At 51.6% G+C, this 20,435-nt stretch overlaps 1 protein-coding gene across 5 annotated transcripts in view; it reads right to left on the reverse strand.

Moving 5' to 3' along the window:
- GBF1 (golgi brefeldin A resistant guanine nucleotide exchange factor 1) overlaps positions 1–20,435 on the reverse strand; it is a 2,300,480-nt gene that overhangs the window by 743,318 nt on the left and 1,536,727 nt on the right. For all 5 annotated transcript variants that reach the window (XM_085603553.1, XM_085603551.1, XM_085603552.1 and 2 more), the window contains one exon: positions 11,284–11,348. In XM_085603553.1, the coding sequence (XP_085459679.1) occupies positions 11,284–11,348 (65 nt within the window). The remainder of the gene's footprint in view (positions 1–11,283; positions 11,349–20,435) is intronic.

A 20,435-nucleotide genomic window follows, 5' to 3' on the forward strand; every position in this document is an offset into this window, starting at 1 on the left:
ATGCACAGAACGACCCACCGTAGATGGTCCGTTTGTACACAGCCCGACCTTTTTTGGCGCCCACGTAGCCAACAAAGAGCTGGTCATCCACCCAGAACTGCTGTGTACGCTTTAGATAGAATGCAAGCGCACGTTTTGGGTCCAGACAGTGGAACCTCTCTTCCTCCCTCGAAGGAGGCGGAAAGAAGGTAGGCAAAGTGATGGTGTGCCCGATGTGAAAGGGCATGATCACCTTTGGCAAAAAAGAAGGACAGGTCCTTAATACCACCTTGTCCGGATGAACAGAAAGGAAAGGAGGTTTGGAAGAAAGAGCCTGGAACTCACTCACTCTTCTGGCAGAGGTGATAGCGACCAGGAAAGCCGTCTTAACAGCAAGAAGATGCAAAGGACAGGTATGAAGGGGCTCGAAAGGAGCGCATATCAGATAGGCCAAAACGAGATTCAAGACCCATTGAGGCATGATGAACGGCACGGGAGGAAACATGTGCATAATGCCCTTTAGGAAACGGTTAACAACCAGGGACTTAAAAAGAGAAGGCTGATCTGGAAGCCGTAAAAAGGTGGAGATGGCCGAAAGATAACCTTTGATAGTTCCCAGAGCAGAGCCGTGCTGGGTCAAATAAAGAAGGAACAGAAGGACTTCGGAAAGAGGGGCAGAAAGGGGATCCACAGTCTTAGCTGTGCACCATGCCACAAACTTGTTCCATCTGCAGGCGTATACCGTTTTAGTGGAGGGACGACTGGATAACAGAATGACATCACAGACTTTGGGAGGAAGATCAAAAGCTGTCAACCGTCGCCGCTCAATCTCCACGCATGGAGGTGGAGACAGGACAGGTTCGGGTGGAGGAACGTCCCCTGCTGCTGCGACAGAAGATCCTCCTGAAGAGGCAGCCGGATCGGGGGATCGATCGCCATGCTGAGTAGCTCGGGATACCAGTATCTTCTTGCCCAATCCGGAGCCACAAGGAGGACTTGGGCCCGGTTGCGCCAAATCTTCTTCGGCACTCTGGGCATAAGTGGTATAGGCAGAAAGGAGAACAGACCGCAACTCCACTCACGACTAAAAGCGTCGCCTAGCGAGTGGCGCCTTGGAAATTCCAAAGCGCAGAACTGATGACATTGCGCGTTCTCTTCGGTGGCGAATAGATCTAACCAAGGCTCTCCCCACCGCTGAAAGACCTTGTGCCACGTCCGAATAAAGACGCCATTCGTGATCCATCAAGCACCAGTGGCTGAGTTCATCCGCCCTGGCGTTCAAAGAACCTGCCAGGTGTTGAACCACCAAGGTAATGCCTTGATGTTCCAGCCATGTCCAGAGGCGCAGAGCCTCCCGACATAGGGTCCACGATCCCACCCCGCCCTGTTTGTTGCAATACCACATGGTGGTGGTGTTGTCCGTAAACAGCTGCACCACACTTCGACGGACAGAAGGAAGGAATGCCTTCAGTGCAAGACGGATCGCCTGAAGCTCCAAAAGGTTGATGTGGAGCCGGGCCTCCGCCGGAGACCAGAGGCCTCTGATCTCCGCCTCTCGCAAGTGGTCTCCCCATCCCAGAAGGGACGCATCCGTCCCCACTGTGTGCTCCGGTTGGGGAAGGGAGAGGGATCTGCCATTGACCCAATCGCGATTTGTGATCCAGCACAGCAATTGTCGTGCAGGGCTCTCCGACATCTGGAAAGGATCGGATAGGTTGCCCTGATGCTGCGCCCACTGGAACTTCAGGTCCCACTGCAGAGCCCGCATATGCCATCTGGCATGTTGCACTAGCAGGATGCAGGAGGCCATCAGGCCCAGGAGCCTGAGGGTCATCCTGACTGAAACCCGGGATAGAGGCTGAAAGATCGGATTCATAGCCTGAATATCCCGGACTCGCTGCTCGGGAGGATAAACCCAAAACTGCGTCGAATCCAGAACCGCTCCGATGAATGGGAGCTTCTAAGAGGGACTCAGGTGGGACTTCGGCACACTGATGGAGAACCCCAGCAAATGCAGGAGGTCGGCCGTAGTCTGAAGGTGGGTGACGACTGTCTGGGGCGAGCCCGCCTTCAACAACCAGTTGTCGGGTAGGGAAAAACTGACACCCCTGACCTGCGCAGATGAGCTGCGACCACCGCCATCACTTTTGTGAACACCTGAGGGACGCTGGTAAGGCCGAAGGGGAGCACGGCAAAGTGAAAATGCTCGCGGCCTACCGTGAAGCGCAAGCAACGCCGGTGGGCTGGCAGGAATGGGTTGTGAACATACACGTCCTGCCAGTCCAACGCTACCATCCAGTCTCCAGGGTCGAGGGCAGCCAAGACCTGAGCCAGAGTAAACATCTTGAACTTCTCCTGCCGGAGGAAACGATTGACGTTCCTGAGGTCCAAGATAGGGTGCCGGCCCCATTTGTCCTTCTTGGGGACCAGAAAGTAGTGGGAGTAACAACCACGTCCTACTTCTGTCCCAGGAACGCGCTCGATGGCCCCCTTGGCCAAGAGGGCCGTAACTTCCTGCTGGAGAAGCAGCAAGTGATCCTTCGATATGCGGTGGCACCGAGGTGACATGGCCGGAGGGGAGGACTGAAGGGGGAGAGAATAACCCCCGCAGATGATCTGCAATACCCGCTTGTCCGATGTGGTATCGCGCCAGTGGTGGAAGTGGTGGCGGATCCTGCCACCCACTTGCGTGGGGTGCTCCACAAAGCTCAGATTAGGAAGGTTTGGAGGTAGAAGCAGCGGGGGCGGAGGTGAACTGCCCCACATGCTGATGCCCCGAGCCGCCCCTGCGGAAGCCGCGTCCGCGCTGAGGCTGGTTCTGCACAGGCTTGTTGAAGGAACGTGCCTGGGCGCCCCTGCCTTGGCCACGAAATCCAGGAGTGGCTGGACTTTTAGTGAAAAGACCCAAAGACTTGACCGCGGCCTGTGAGTCCTTAAAGCGCTCCAGCGCAGTCAGCCATATCGCCAAACAGGCGAGTGCCATCAAACGGCATGTCCATGAGCGAGCTCAGGACGTCTGGTGAGAACCCATTGGATCGCAACTAGGCGTGGCGGCGCAGCGCCACAGTTGTAGAAATCGCCCTGCCCAACGAGTCAGCAGTGTCCAAACCACACCGAATGGCAAACTTAGCCACATCCTTACCCTCAGCAACTGCCTGGGAAAGCACAGCATGAACCTCCTCAGGACACTGAGGTAACATCTGAGCAAACGTGTCCTACACCACGTGGGAATAGCGGCCCAACAAGCAGGCGGTGTTCAACGACCGCAGCCCCAAGCTGGCTGACGAGAACAACCGCTTATCAAACTGCTCCAGCTTCTTAGAGTCCTTATCTGGTGTCAGCCGTGGGAAAGGCACTCTGCGACGTCGAAGCCTGGATGACCAGACTCTCAGGAGTGGGATGAGTGGTCAGAAACGCGGGGTCACCAGGCGGTGGCGCCTGGCGACATTCTTATCCACAGGGGCCCCTGTGGCCGGCTGCGGCCAAGTGTCCAACATGACGTTGGTGAGGGCGTCTGTGAGAAGTTGGCCTGATATATGATGTCCACTAGTTCTAGTGGGCACCCTGTATCAGTCCAAACAACCCTTATGGTGATTGGTTGTAAAGTCAACCTTATAGACCAGCTATCCTAGTGGTAGCATGGACAAAGCAGTCTTAGGCTAAAACTTCAGAGGGCATATGAAGCCAGCTGTTTTACCAGAACAATCCTTTGAACACCAAATGAAAGGACACCACACAAGATATATATCAAATATATATGTATTTATCCTAAACACGATACCTATGTTCTCTTTATGAGGGCAGAGGTCAAAGCACAATACAGGAAGCTTAAATAACACACTTTAAGTTGCACATATACAGTCGCGCCCTAGGGGCGGAGGAAACCATATACTAGAAAAGTGGTATAAGTACCACAACAGAAATGCAGAGTAGGCCTAGGGCATCGCTGGGGCTACACTAAATGACCTATAGTTAGGAAGTGGGAGGCCCACGGGAGGCGTGTGCAGTGTCTAAACTCACACGCGGGTTCTCATAGGAATACAATGGGAACGAAGAAGTCAGATTTAAATAGATTCAGGACACTTGCGGTCAAACTAGGAAAGAAACCTCTTATACTAGGACACTAGGATAGTCACTACCCACGGGAGCACCGGAGTGCTCATGTGTGAGAAGTTGGCCTGGCATATGCTGTCCTCTAGTTATAGGGGACACCTTGTACCAGTCCAAGTTGACTCTTATGGTGATAGGTTAAAGACCTAGTGGTAGCTGTGGAGAGCAGCCTTTAGGCTAAGTCTTGAAGGAGTGTTAAGCTTATTGTTTTACCATAGATAACCTCTTGAATAACCAAATGAAAGAGTAGTCCACACAGGTATATATATAAAATATATGTATTTATTCTAGGAATAACCCCACTAGTCTCTTTATGAGGCTAGAGGTGAAGATACAATTCAAACAAGCATTGACAATAAATAGCACTGGAATCACAGGGCCCCAGGGGGGGACCAAACCATATATCAAAAAAGTGGTATAAGAACCACGACAATTCTACAGACAATGCCTAGGGCATTTAGGGTCGCTGGCCCCTTGTGAAACCACCCAAGGTAGTGAGGAAGGGGACCCACGGGAGACGCGTGCAGTGGCTAAAGCTACTGTCAGGATCACTATTAAAGCCTATGGAGAATGTCGCGGTTGAATTTTACAAGTTTAAAAAACACTTCTAGCAGGAGTTCAAGTTCAATACTTTAGAGTTAAGCTTTTGAAGGGCCCACACCGACAAGAGTACCGAGGTACCACTGTTACCTGCCCCAGGGAAGCCGGGTGCATAGGTCGTTTTCGATGTCGGGTCGCGGGCTGATTTTCAATGGCAAAAAGTGAAGAACTGCTGCTAGCCAGAAGCGTCGTCTTTGTCGTGAAGAATGAAAATGTAGATCTTGTAGAGAAGGACCTGAAAGCAGAGGGGACAGAGTCTGGGTCACGGCACAGTGACCAGGGGGCTCAAGCGAAGGAGCCCTTCAATGTCGGGTGCTTCCAGGTGGAAGTGGTGTAGCTTGGATCGTCAGCCACGGGGTCCAGGAGGCGTCAAGGAAGGCCAGCTTCTGAAGGGCGACTGTCCCACAAAGGATGAGGGTCGCTGCGGTGTTAGTGTCCGGATTGGATCCACTAAGCCTTGGCAACCGCAACCCACGCAAGAACACAAAACAGCTACTGGTGCAGACACACGAGGTCTGAGCAAGGTCTCCAGCGAGGAGACTGAAGAGCAGGCCTGGAGCAACCAGGGGAACTCTTGGAATCGAAGATTGACCTCCGCTAGGGCCCACCAGTCGAGAGACAAGGGACCGCGGGGGCAGCAATTTGGCGTGCCTAAAGATGCACCCACGGGTCGCTGGAGCGGGCTAGGGCGTCGATCTTTGGCACAGATGATGCTGAGAGGTTGGCTCAATAATGGGCCAAAGCACAACTTCCCCACTCGTCGGGGTTGGGTGCTGTGCAAGAGGTGGCCGGTGTCCTGGGGTATTGGGGCTCTCGGCACCCACGGGGTCCACGGTGCTGAGCTTTGCTGTGCACACTCACCGGCCTCTGGGATACTTGGAAACCCACCTCAAGGTAGGAAAGTGTCGTCGATGTCCGTAGGAGCAGCGAGGTTCCGACCGGGTCACTTGCAGTGTTTCAGGTGCCTGCCAAGCAGGGGGGTAACTCCTTTACCCCAAGGGAGATTTCTTCAGTCAGCTGTGCGGCAGCAAGTCAAAGTTCAAGTCTGTTAAGTTCAAGAATAATCTGAGGCTCTGGGGACCCAGTATTCACCTTTATCCAAAGATTAGGGGAGTGTCCAGATCAGAGCCCACCAATGAGAGGTCAGGCGGGAAAAGGGTGGCTACACCCTCTCCCCTTTGTGTGTTTCCCGCCAGGGCAGGGGACAGGATGCCCCTGAACCGGTTCCAGGCGGTGTATGCAGAATGTAGGCACTGGGGAAGCCTACGTGCAACTCTGAAAGGCATCCTATGGTGCACCCACCCAGTTCCAATCCACATAGTCTGTCTGGGGAGGTGGGAACACCTCCCTGCAACAGGATCCCTATTGTCCAGCTGCCGTGGCTGGAGTTCTGCCCAGCAACAGGCAACCAGAGTCGTGTGGGTGGCGGGTAGCATCCATTTTGTACTACATGTGCACTTTTAAATTGGTGTCTAAATTCTGCAGCTTTTCCCATATCGCCCCTCTAGCAGGGGGGAATCATGCCCTCAGCACCATGGCTGGATTGGGCGTATGATTCTTACATGTTTGACATCAAACACAATATGGTTCTGTGTAGCCATTCTCAAGTTATCACGCTATCGCAATATACTTATAATGCGGTTAAGAGTATATGGTATGGCTACACTACAAACAACCCAGCAATGATTTTACAAAGGTTGCAGAGGGGCCCTACTCAGGTAGGGGTCCCCCTTCACACATCTCAGCACCCTGCCTTGTAGGATTAGCAATTCCTGCTTTAGGGGTGACCTATGAGGATATATGTGTTGTATTAAGTGGGATACAGGATACCTATATCCCTATAAGGAGTGCAAGCACCACCTTACCCAGACTACAGTAGTGGTCTGGTGGTGTCATTTGGTATGGCTCTCCCAGGGGTGGCACAATAAGTGCTGCAGCCCCTGGTAGGCCTCTGAGGGACCCATGCCCTGGGTACCTAGGGTACCATCTACAAGGGGCTGATAGGGTATGCTCAGTATCCAATTGGAAGGTAGCTAGGGTACTCACATCAGTTTTAGGGATGAAGCAGATAGGCTGGGGTCCTGGATAGCAGGATCCCAGCCAGACTAGTCAAAAACCATCCAAATACCAGGCAAAAAGTTGGGGGCAACCATATAGTCAGATTCCACCTTCCTACATCGTGTTACCTCACCCAGGGAAGCCGGGTGCATAGGTGCCAAAGCGTGTCGGGTTTTGTCGTTTCCTATGGAGAGCTGCAAAGAAGTGCTGCAGGCGACCAGGAGCAAAGTGTCCGGATGGATCCAAGGGTGGATCGGAGTAGTGGAGGACCTGAAAGCAGAGGGGACAGAGTCTGGGTCACTAGCTAGTGACCAGGAAGAAACCAGGAAGGAACCAGGCGTCGCCGAGTGCTTCAGGTGAAGAAATGGGAACTTGTCTCCGCAGCCACGTGGTCCAGGAGGTGCGGATGAAGCTCAGGAGCCGGACTCGAGCTATCCCACGACGGATCTGGAGGCCGGCAGTGTCGGTACCTGGATGGGAGCCAACAAGCCTTGGCCAACGCAATCCACGCAGGATGTGAAGATTTGTGTCAGAACAGACCAGCAAGGTCTGTGGGGCTTCTCCTTTGCAGGGAAGCAGGGGCAAGTCGGGAGCAACCAGACCAGCAGTAAGAAGAAAAAGGATCGTCTTCAGAGGGCTCACTTGCCAACGGGCTAGCAACCGGGAAGACACGTCGAGCAGGAAACTGCAGAAGGGCCCCACGCAGTAATCGTGGAGTATGGAGGGCTGGGCTTCGGTGCAGTGGGTGCTCGGGTTAGGGGTATCTCAGTCCCCAATGCGCAGCCTCAAGGATACCTCAGGAGCAGCGCAGGTCAGCAAGTCACAATATGGCCAGGGCGTCTGGTCCCACGTTTTTTCGTGTCCACCACGGGTCTCAGCTTGGCTGTGGATGTGGATAAAGGTCGGAGAGGTCTGGGAGTCCAGTTCCTGTAAAGCAGAGTCGTCGGGATCCTTCAGGAGCGTCGACAAAGCAAACCGGCAGTTAGCTGGTTGGTGCCTGTTTGCACAGGGTGGTCACTCCTTGACCACAAGGGAGATTCTTCAGTCTTCTGGGTGTAGAATGTCGAAGGGCCAAGAGTTTTGTATCAGAGTGTCGGTCCAGGATAATCTTAAGTCTCTAGACTCAGCTCCTAGCTTTATACTAAACTAAGGGGCTGGATTACCTGCTAGGTCCCTCCTATGGGTGGGACCAGGGAGTGGGGTGGTTACACCCCCTTCACTTTGTCCAGTTTCGCGCCAGAGCGGGGCTGGAGTGACCCAGCAACTGGTTTGAACCGGGCTATGCATGGAGCACCTTGTGCGCCCCAGGCAGTGTCTCGCTTCATTCAACCCACCCTGCCCCAATACACTATAGGATGTCTGGGGAGGTGCTTGCACCTCCCCGGACAGGAAACCTATTGTCCAGGCCTCCCTTGCTGGAAGGGCTCCCAGCTGCAGGAGGTCAGACTTGTGTCGGTGGCAGCAGCATCCATTTTGTGATGCTGAGGTTCGAGTTAGCTTTCACCGGGTACAGTAGCTACTACATGTCTTCTCCCTCTAGAAGGGTGAAATGCTACCCCCGTCGCCAGACTTGGCGAGGGGGTAGTATTCCAAAGCGTATGACACCTTACACAACATGTTTTGATAAAGCCAAACCAAAGTTAGCATTTAACCGCGAGGATTATAATGCACTTAAGAGTATATGGTAGGCGATATCATAGAACAGCTATAAGGACATGGTTCCGAAAGCTGCAGACAGGCTCAGCTCATGCTTGAGCACCATCTCACATAATACCTAGCACTCTGCCTCCAGGATTGTCAAGGCCTGCCATAGGAGTGACTGATAGGTAACTATGTGTCTATATATAGGTTTAGATATAGGTATACTATATCTAAGCAAGGGGTGATTACACCATCTTGCCCCAGCTGAGTGATCAGCCAGTGGTGTCAATTTAAGAGGGCCAGCCAGGGGTGGCATAAGACATGCTGCAGCCCCTGGTAGGCCTTGGGTGCACCTATGCCCTGGTTACCTATGGTACACTGTACAGGGACTGACAAGGGTGACCCAATATCCTATCTGGCCGTCTCCCAATGCGGATCCCAGGCAGGAACGAAATGGTCCTGGAACCAGGGCAAGGGTGGAATGATCGGCACCCACTGCGGCGCCGGAGGCGGAGCCGAGAGCGGCATGGGGCCGGAGCCGGCTGCACCGGACCTCGTGGCCGGAGCCAACGGCGTAGAATCCTGTGGCGCCGAAGCTGGATCCGCCGGCAGCGCCGACGGGCCAACGGGATCTGAACACAGGACCACGGGGCCCGAAGGCGCGCCGGCGGGAGCTGGAGGCCTAAAAAGGCGGTCCATGGTGGCTAGAAACTCTTCCACCTGTTCGGGAGTCGCCGACGGACCCAGGTAAGGCCAATAGGCCGCGGGACTCCCGGGCTCCAAGGGAGCCGCAGGGGCCGAACCCCTGCCCCCCTTGTCCGCATCCGAGGACCGACGGGGGGACGTCAGAGAGCGAACACGCTTCTTCGACTTCTTTTTATGTTGTCGCTTACCGGAATCCGCGAGCGAAGACTTGGAGTCCGAGGAGCGACAACTGCGGCCCCGCGAGCGGTCCTTGGACCTAGAGCGGAGTTGGGACGAGTGCCGGACCTCCAGCAGCTTCCGGCGCCGCTCCCTCAAGGCCTTCGGGGACATGGCTCGACAGTTCCGGCAGGACCTGGAGTCATGGTCGGTCTCCAGACAGTAGAGGCAAACATCATGGGGGTCCGCCACCGACATGTTTCGACGGCAGGCCCCACAAGACTTAAAGCCAGACATCCCTACATGCACCAGGAGAAAAAATGAGAGACAAAAAAGTCTCAAAAGAGTAGTCAAAAAGTGACTAAGGTACGTGCTTAGAACTGACGTCAGAGCGCATGGGTGGTGCCTAAGTAGTCTCCATGACGTCATCTAGGCGCTTACGACGCAAGCGACGGACGCGGATCCGCATGACGCCACCTACTGATGTGCAGGGGTACTGCTAGCAAAACTTTCCGGATCCATTCTGACGCCTGGAGATATTCTAAGGTAAGGAATCTATCACTAACGTGTCTCTTTCAGATAAAGGGTGCGCACATCTTTTCTGTTACCACACTTTGAGAAAAAATATCAGCGAGAACCTTGATCATGTTCCCCCCTCCTGACACTCAATGGTAATAAAACGTAAATTTCATTTTGTGCTTCTGTATATATACTGTATAATGCACAGTCTGAGGAGAACATGCACAGCTATTAATGAGAGCCTGCCTGGTTTAAGTCTCATCTGCCCCATTGGAGTGCATTAAGGACTCAGACTCAAAATAGGGCAGACAGGACGTTCATCACTTTTGGTCAAAGTCCAGCACCAGCAAAACTCAACATCAGGCGTCCATTTCCATTGAAAATGCTTTAAATGAAATGTATAATGTTGGTGCTGCGTAACAAATCTGTAACAAACTTTACAATAAAATGGCATACATTACTAAGTTTCAGCAAGTCAAGTTTCTATTAGGTGCATTTTGAAGGTGGTTTGTTAGTAAGTGGGGTTGGGAGAGTTAATAAAGTGTGTTTTTCATTTGAACTCTTGCAGGTTACTTTGCTCTCTGCTGCAGCAAACCCACTGACTGGAAGAACTCTGACTTCACCATGAAACTAGAATGTTACTCAGGAGATTCTTTGTTCGGTGTTGGGAAATGTGTATTACAAGAAGGTGTCAAGTGTGCTTTAAAGAGTTAATCTGATAGTGACCTCTACTCAGAGTAAAGGTTAGTTAGTTGATTTGTCAATGAAGAGGTTCCTCGAATAATCAGAAGGTAATACATTGAAAACTTAAATGAATCTGATTAAAAAAGGAGTATTTTTTTCATTCATTGAATGTGGGATCTGCATATCGTTAAAAGATTAGATAATCTTACTGGCTAGCATCAACAGTATTATTTTAATCTTGCAGAGGACAAAAAAAAGTCAAATATGTCAGCAGCCTGCCTTCTAAAAAAAATATACCCGAACGGAGCGATCCAAGAGGCCCTCTAAAAGCATTCTTAATATTATATTGAATGATTACAACTTTCAGGCCTCAATAGGGGCTCCTGGGAATAAAACCAGCAGTCAATATAGGCAGCAAAAATTGATACAGGAAGGGGATAACGTATATAGATTTTAAATCTCATCTCATAAATAAATTCATATCTGCTTCCTAAAAATAATGTGCTAATACCACACTTGAAAGAATTTAACATGTAAAAGCAAAATACACCCATTTGAAAGTGAAGAAAACTATTCAGAACCATAAGCTAAAAGAATAAGTGCTAAATCGGCATGCCATAGCAAGAAAGTTAACACAAGGTAATACCAACAATTATTCTACTGAAAACTGAGATGCGTTTCAAACAGTAAGCTCTGTGGAAGGCCACAGAAAAAAAGAGTGAAAATCACTAAAATGCATTAGTCCAATAGAAGTAGAAATAAAAACCTCAACATGTCTAACACTAAAATGACTGGAATTACATTAGCGCGCAATAGGACACAAATACCTACCGGCTGGCAGGCGTTTCCTCGCGCTGGAGGGAGATTTTGCCATCAGGATCGACAAAATCTTCGACCTAAAAAACAATAAGTTCAGTGAATCTTTAGCAGTAACTCATTCCAAAAGATCTTTTATGGTTACCCCTTTTTAAACGGATGGTACTTTCTGGAAATCTTAATATTGGAGATGAGATTAATAACAAGTATACTCAACTTTGGGAAGGATCTTCCTGATGGCTGAGTAGGCTCCTGAAGAATTCTTCTGTGAACCTTATCCACATGTACTAACTAGACTGTCTTGTGTGACTAAAGTGACGGAGAGCACTTCTCGGACGTATGTCGATACTCCGCATACCATTAATTTGCATGATTTTAGTGCGATGTTTTTACTTAGCATAAACCATTACTTCGCAAGTTTTAACTGCGCATACATTTGTAACGCAAATGGTTATAGATGTACTATGGTTTATGCTAATTAAAAACATCGCACTAAAATCATGCTTACACTACACTACCTAACACTACTTAAACATCACTACTGTACCCGAAACCCTAATACAATACCCCCTACATGACCTTCCCCATGCCTGAACCTTACACTCCAACACTACACTTCACCACCCCCCGACACTACCCTAAACCCTAAACACTACACAAACACCACACCACTACCCTAAAACACTACTCCCTGCATGACTCTCACCCTTCCCCCGTCCGCTCCCTACACTACAACACTACCCAGCACGACAACCCAACACAACCCTAAACCCTAAAAAACTACCCTACACAAACACCACAACACTACCCTAAAACACTACCCCCTGCACAACCCTCCCCCGACCCCCAGTCTTGCTCCTACACCCAAACACTACCCTGCACTACACCCTGACACTAACCTAAACCCTAATACATTACCCTACACTCACACCACAACACTACCCTAAACCCTAAAACACAACCCCCAGCACAACCCTGCCCCTACCCCAGTCCCTTCCCTACACTGAAACACTACCCTGCACGACCCCCCGACACTACCATAAACCCTAAAACACTACCCTACACATACACCACATCACTACCCTAAACCCTAAAACACGAGCCCCAGCACGACCCTACACTACTCAAACACAACCCTACAACCTAAAAGACTACCCCTGCACGACACAAAAAAAACTACACTTACCTCTCTCTCCTCCGTGGTTCCTCTTCTCTGGCTTCCAGTGACATCAGATCTGCACGTCGTTTGGAAACGGAAGCTCCTTCCAAACAACGAAGTGGATAGCACATACCATTACAACACATGCGTTGTAACACAGCTTGCGATGTAACAACTTGCGTACTAATGGTACGTGTTGTAACATCGCAAGCATAGTAACGCTTGTGAAGTAATGGTATGAGCACTAGCAGCCGCGCACTAAAGGCTGTTTACCGGCCTAATCTGTGCAGTCTTTGCGCGTCCTCGGATGTGTTGGCCAACGTGAAAAAACAAAGACAGTTTGACCACCTTCTCTAATTGGGATTCTGTTGTCAACTTGTCGGAGTAAGGCTGTTTTCCTACTAAGCACAACCACATTTTTTGCGAACACTGAAAATGGAAGAGAGCCTAAAGCTTGCATTTAATTGACCCTCTTAACTTAAGCTGTTGCCAATAAGAATGTAGTCTTCCAAGGGAGACAATATATAAGATAAGGGAGCAACCCTTCGGAATGTGCGAAATAGATTACATTTTTTTGGGAAGGAAACATAAATGGGACAGGAAACAAATGCGACATCAACTAAAATTACATAAACTCTTTAAGAATATAGAAACAAATACGTCTAAGGATCAAGCATGGGTTAGGCAAATGACTGCAAGCAGAAATAGCTACTAAGAATACCTTAACTGAGCCACATTACTTCAAAACACACCTGCTAGGATAAAATGCCAATTCACGAGAAGAGGCAGGTTCAGATTGGTCAGCTCACAGGGGGTGGATGTTGGACCTGGCCCTCTTTGCAGGCTTATCCCCAAACTTGTTGCAGTCTTCCTGTATTTTTTTTGACCTGTGCTTGTTAGCTTTAGGACTCTGGGCACTTTACCACTGCTATTCAGTGCTGAAGTGCATGTGCTCTCTTCATTAAACAAGGTATGATTGGTCTATACCCTTCTGGCATATTTAATTTTCCTGTAAGTCCCTTGTACAGTGGTATCCAATATATCCAGGGCCTGTAAATTAAATGCTACTAGTGGGCTTGCAGCGCTTCTTGCTCCACCCGCAGAAGAAGCCTTTCAAAGTCTCAGGCCTGCAACTGCAGGGCCAGCGAGTGCAGTTTACGGCCAAATTGACTTAGCATTTAAAGTAACTTGTCAAGCCTGAAACTCCCCTTTTTACTACATATAGGTCACCCCTAAGGTAGGCCTTAGTTAGCCCTATGGGCAAGGTTCTGTGTGGGTAAAAGGTAGGACATGTGCCTTCATTGTGTGGCATGCCCTGGTAGTGACAAACACCCTATTTCGTTTTTCACTACAGTGAGAGCAACTCCTTTCATAGGTTAGGTTTGGGAATCCCCTTATATGTTTGTAAGTGGAAAATTTCTGATCTTAAAGGTGCAGCCTTGCCATGTTTGGTATGTTTGGAATAGTGGTGATAAATCCTGCTTACTTTTTTTTTCTGTGCATCTTTTATATAGCGCGAACTCGACCCGAAGGTATTGGAGAACTGTACATGAGCACCGTATTTACATTACATATTCAGGCACAGGGAGATTAAGTGATTTGACCAGAATCACAGGATGTGGACGCGACCCCGAGGCTCGAACCCTGGTTTCCAGCACCAAAGCCGGCAGTCTAGCCGACGGACCACATCCTCTCCCGCTTACTAGTAAAGAACAAGTTACTTACCTTCGGTAATGAGATATGTCAGAAACATAGATTAGTTATAGATTCCGTACCTTAGCTTTACCCCCAGGCGTCAGACTGGATCAGTAAAGTTTGTCAGCAGTACCCCTGCGCATCGGAAGGTGGTGTCGGTCGACTTCACGTTTGTCGTCGGCATCGCCGGGATGATGTCGTGGTAGCTACATAGACACCGCCCTCACGCGCTGACGTCAGTTCTGTACCCGACTATCCACGCCAGAAGCGCCGAGCCATGCAAGACACTGACCACTGGTGTACAAAACTAGGGCCCTGAAAGGATGTCCTTAACCCTAGAAATCAGTTTGCAGAATGGGGATGATGGGTGGGGCAGTAAGGAATCTATAACTAACCTAGGTTTCTTACAGATATATTGTTACTGAAGGTAGGTTGTTCATCTGAAAAAAAACAGTTATAGATTCTGTACCTTAGAATAGATACCCCAGCAATATCAACCCCGAGGTGGGTCTCCGAACTAAGTTCACACCAGAAAGTCCTGGAGAACAGAATGGCCAAAGAAGCCGTCTCTCCAGAATTGGCTGTACAGGCAGTAGTGTTTGGTGAACGTGTGCAGTGATGCCCACATAGCTGCCTGACAGATGGCATTTAGGGGGACTCCTCGTCCCAAGCAGTGGTAGCTGCAGTCGCCATAGTGGAATGGGCACGCAGTCCCACTGGAGGCTCCTTCTTTGCCAAAGAATAGGAGGCTTTGATGCACAGAACGACCCACCTGGAGATGGTCAGTTTGTGCACGGCCCAACCTTTCCCAGCGTCCACGTAACCAACAAAGAGCTGGTCGCCCACCCGGAATTGTGTTGTGCGATCCAAGTAAAACGAAAGTCCACATTTTGGATCCAGACGGAGGAGCCTCTCTTCCTCTTTTGAAGGATGCAGAGGCGGAAAGAAGGTGGGCGAAGAAATGGTTTGGCCAATGTGGAAAGAAGTAACCACCTTGGGAAGAAAGGAAGGTCTAGTTCTAAAAAGGGAGGCTTGGAAGAAAGAGCTTGTAGCTCACTCACCCTGTGTGCAGAGGTGATGACCACCAGAAAGACAGTTTTAAAAGTAGGAAGCCTGAGCGGACAGTTATGTAGCGGCACAAAGGGAGCGCACATAAGATAAGTAAGCACCAAGTTCAAGTCCCACTGGGGCATTACGAAGGGAACTGGAGGGAAGGTATGAGTAATGCCCTTAAGGAATCTATTTACAACAGGGGACTTTAAAAGAGCAGGCTGATCAGGAAGCCTAAGGAAGACAGAAATGGCAGACAGCCTTTGAGAGTGCCCAGAAAGGAGGAACAAGAGAACCTCAGAAAGAGGGGCAGCAAGGGGATCGACAGCCTTTGCTGTGCACCATGCCACAAATGTGTTCCATCACCAGGCATATACCGTCTTAGTGGAGGGATGTCTGACTGCCAAGATAACATCACAGACTTCGGGAGGCAGGTCAAACGACGTCACCTGTCGCCGAACAATCTCCCCGCAAGGATGTGGAGCCTGGACAGGTTCGGGAGGAGGACCGTCCCCTACTGCGGCGACAGAAGATCCTCCCAAAGAGGCAGTTGGTTCGGAGGATCAATGGCCATGTTGAGCTGCTCAGAATACCAGACTCTTCGTGCCCAATCCGGAGCCACAAGAATGACTTGGGCCCGGTCGCGCTTGACCTTCTTCAGCACTCTGGGCAGAAGTGGTATAGGTGGAAAGGCGTAGAGAAGACCCCAACTCCACTCGCGACGAAAATCGTTGCCTAGCGAGTGCCGCCTTGGAAATTCTAACGCGCAACACTGCTGATATTGTGCGTTCTCTTCGGTGGCGAATAGATCTAACCAAGGCTCTCCCCACTGCTGAAAGAGACATTGACAACCTCCGAGTGAAGACGCCATTCGTGATCCATCACCTGCAGCTGAGTTCGTCCGACCTGGCTTTCAGGGAACCTGCCAGGTGTTGAGCCACCAGGGATATGCCCGGATGTTCCAGTTATGTCCAGAGGCGGAGGGCCTCCTGACATAGGGTCCACAACCCCACCCGCTATGTTTCTTGCAGTACCACATGGCGGGGGTGTTGTCTGTGAACACCTGTACTACTCTTCGCCGGACAGAGGGAAGGAATGATTTGAGTGCAAAACGTATCGCCCGAAGCTCCAGAAGGTTGATGTGGAGCCCGGACTCCGAAGGAGACCAGAGACCTCTGATCTCCGCCTCCCCATGTGGCCGCCCCATCCCAGGAGTGATGCATCTGTCACCACTGTGAGCTATGGTTGGGGATGGGAGAGGGATCTGCCGCCGACCCAATCCTGGTTCGTGAGCCACCACTGCAATTGGCGTGCAGTGCCGAGAATTGGACGCAATCGGACAGATGCCCCTGATGTTGTGACCACTGGAACAGGTCCCACTGTACAGCCCGCATATGCCATCTGGCATGATCCAAAAGCATAATGCAGGAGGCCATCAGACCCAGCAGCCTGAGGGTCATCCTGACCAAAACCCGGGATAGAGGCTAAAAGATCGGAATCATAGCCCGAATCTCCCAGACTCGCTGTTGGGGAGGATAAACCCGAAACTGTGTCGTGTCCAGAACCACTCTGATGAAGAGGAGCTTCTAAGAGAGGGTCAGGTGTGACTTCAGCACACTGATGGAGAACCCCAGCAAATGCAGGAGGTCGGCCGTAGTCTGGAGGTGGGAGACGACAGCCTGGGGTGAGCCAGTCTTCAACAGTTAGTCGTCGAAATAGGGGAAGACTGGAAGCCCTGATCTGCGCAGATGAGCTGCGACCACTGCCATCACTTTCCTGAACACCCGAGGGGCGCTGGTAAGGCTAAAAGAGAGCACGATCAACTGAAAATGCTTGTGGCCTACCGTGAACCATGGGCAATGCCTGTGGGCCGGCAGAACGGGGATGTGGAAATAAGCGTCCTGCAAGTCCAACGCAACCATTCAGTCTCCAGGGCAGACAAGAACTGAGCGATCGTCAACATTTTGAAGCGATTGACGTTCCTGAGATCCAAGATAGGACGCAGGCCTTTGCCCTTCTTGAGCACCACAAAGTAGTGGGAATAGCAACCACAACCTAATTCTGAGGCAGAACCACGCTCAATGGCTCCGTTTGCCAATCGTGCCGAAACTTCCTGTCGGAGAAGGGCCAGATGATCCTATGACATGCAATGGTACTGAGGTGGCATGGATGGAGGGGTAGTCTAGAAGGGGAGGGAGTAGCCCCTTGGGACTATTTACAAAACCCACCTGTCCGATGTGATGGTGCGCCAGTGGGGGAGGTGATGTCGGATCCTGCTGCCCACTGGCGTTATGTGGTCCTGAAAGGTCGGACTAGGAGGGTTTGGAGACTGCTCAAGAGGGTGCTGTGGTGGACTGGCCAACCCGCTGGTCCCCAGAACCACGGTGCTGGCTCCCACGTCCCCGGCCGTGCTGAGGCTGAACAGCTTGCGCTGGCCTGTGGCTCTGGGCAAGATGTGGTGGGGCATCCCCTTCTTTAGCCACAAAAGGGGCGAAAGGCAGACTGCGCAGGGCGGGTGGTGGAGAGGCCCAAGGACCTGGCCGTAGCCCGAGAGTCCTTAAAGCACTCCAGCGCGTTGTCGGCCTTGTTGCTGAAAAGGCGATGGCCATCAAACGGCATGTCCATAAGGGTGGATTGGACATCCCCGGAAAAACCAGTCGAAAGCAACCAGGTGTAGCGTCGAAGGGCTACTGACGTGGAAATTGTCGTGCCAAGTGTGTCGGCAGTATCCAGCCGACAGCGGATGGTAAACTTTGCTGCGTCTCTCCCCTCCGCAACTGCATGGGAAAGCACGGCCCGGGACTCCTCCGGGCACTGGGGCAGCACCTGCGCTACCGTATCCCACATAGAGAGGGTTGTAATGGCCCAACAGACATGCAGTGTTTACCGACTGCAGTCCCAAGAAAACATTTTCTTCCCAAGGTGGTCCAGCTTTTTGGATTCCCTATCTGGTGGGCGTTAGGGAATGTGCCTTTAGTAGTGGAGGCTTGGACCAAGAAACTCTCAGGGGTGGGGTGCTGGGAGAGGAAAGTGGAGTTGCCAGAGTCAGGGCGGTGGAGTCGGGCAATCATCCTGTCCACAAGAGCCCCTGTGTTGGGCCTGGACCAGGTGCCCAAAAGGATGTCCGTGAGGACTTCATTAAACGGCAGCAGGGGCTCCGAAGAGCTCTCTGCCGGTTGAAAGGACCTCTGTCAGGAGGTTAGTCCTGACTGCCACCGTAGGTAGCTCGAGGTGGAGCGCCTCAGCCGCCCTACGCAACACCACTGTGTATGACGCTCCTTCCTCCGTAGCCACGGTGGGAGGAGACAACATGCCAAGGTCTGGTGAGGTATCTAGACTACTGGCTTCCCCCAGTTCCTCTCTCCAGTCCTGTTCATACACCAACTGGTCGGTTAAAGGGTCCTCAGACCCCTCCCAGTCCTCCTCTGGCTGCCAATCTGGTCTCAAAGAGCCAGGGTAGAACAGGGGCACAAAAGTATATGTTGGCGTCCGACTACATGTCTACCTCAAGGTGGAGGCCGAGGTCGACGTCGGCTGGGGACACAGCTGATGCCGGTGATTAACGTGGTACCGGTGGAATCGGCGCCTGGGGAGGTGTAACAAGGTCGAAAGGCGCCGATCTGGATCCAGCGGCACCGAGGTGGAAGCCCCAAGGCCCCCAGCCGAGTCTGCGGGTCCCGAAGGCACCCCCGCAGAGTCGGGCTGCCCAAAGATGGCGTGTATCGCTTCGTAAAACTGACAAAGCTGGGCAGGGGTCGCTCCCGGTCCAGGGAAAGGGGGGGTACCCAGAGTCGACCCTACGGGCTTCGCACGCGGAGCTGCGGGAGGAGCCCCATCCACATCCCTCGTCGCATCGGCCAACCGACGGGGATAAGCCGAAGAGTGGTGATGCTTCTTCAACTATTTTTTGTGCTTCGACTTACCTGACCCAGAGTGCGAAGACTTCGACTTAGAATGGTGTTGGCTCTGCGACCGGTCCCTTGACCATCTCTGCGACCTCGAGCAACGCAAAGCCGACTGCCGGGTCTCGAGCAGCTTTCGGGACCGACCCCGCAAAGATTTCGGGCCATGGTCCTGCAGTCGGAGCACGACTTGGGATCGCGCTCCAGGCAGTAGAGGCACACGTGGTGCAGATCCGTCACTGACATCAGTCGGTTACAGGAACCGCAAGCCTTAAAGCCGGGCATCCCTCGTGCACCAGGAGTCGATGGATTCAAAAAACAACAAAGTCGAGAAAAAGTTCAGTCAAAAAATGACTGGCGGTACCGCTCTCAACGGATCTGCGCTTGCCGGCGGGGAAAAAGAAAGAACTGACGTCAGCGTCTATGTAGCTACCGCGACGGCATCCCGGCGACCACGACGCCGAACGCGGAGTCAATCGACGCCACCTTCGACGCGCAGGGGTACTGCTGACGAAAAACTTTCCGGATCCAGTCTGACGCCTGGGGGAATTCTAAGGTAAGGAATCTATAACTAACTCTTTCTTTCAGATATGGGATTTTTCATTATTATGGTAGAAATGCCACTTTTAGAAAGTGGGCAATGCACTGTGCTTATGACTCCTCTGCTTTGCAGCCTGACTCTAATCCAAGTCTCTGGTACAGTGAGAGCCACGCTTTGTGCATATTTCCCAGACAGCCATCACACAGGAAGGGTTGGGTTTAACAGGGTTGCATCTGCATTTATCTGCATACTGATTGGTCTTCCTGGGCTGGGAGAGAGGGAGGTGGGGCACACTTACATTTGTAAAGGCTGAGCCATGCCCTCACACAAAGGACTTGTTTACCCACTTCTTATGTTGGGAGCCAGAGCTGGGTCTGAATAGGGGTGTTGTGCACTTCTAAAGTTCTTTTGAAGTTACCTCCACATCAAAGACATTTTGAGTAGAACTACAAGGGCTCTGACCCCACATCGTGAGACACTGCATGGGACCTACATCCAGATGCTGCTGGCTCTACATGCTGCACCTTGCCAGGGGACTGTTGTGCTGCCAGCAGGAACTGCCATTTGGACTGCCTACCTTGTTGTACGGCCTGCTGGGTTGTAGGAAGGACTACTACTTGCGCAGCCTTATGTGCTGGCCTGCTGTTTGTTTCCCTGCCCGAGTGGTGAGCAATGTGGTCTGCTCCTGACTTCTGCTCACTTTCCTGGCAAATGGCACGAGTGAGGTGCTTCTTTTGATGATGGTCTGAAGAGCCAGAAGTTTACTTTGAAGTACAGTGTGTGGTGAACGCTTTGTCTGCCTCAAACCGGCCTGATTTTG

The sequence above is a fragment of the Triturus cristatus genome, chromosome 1_2, assembly GCF_964204655.1.
Source record: "Triturus cristatus chromosome 1_2, aTriCri1.1, whole genome shotgun sequence".
Lineage (NCBI taxonomy): Eukaryota > Metazoa > Chordata > Amphibia > Caudata > Salamandridae > Triturus > Triturus cristatus.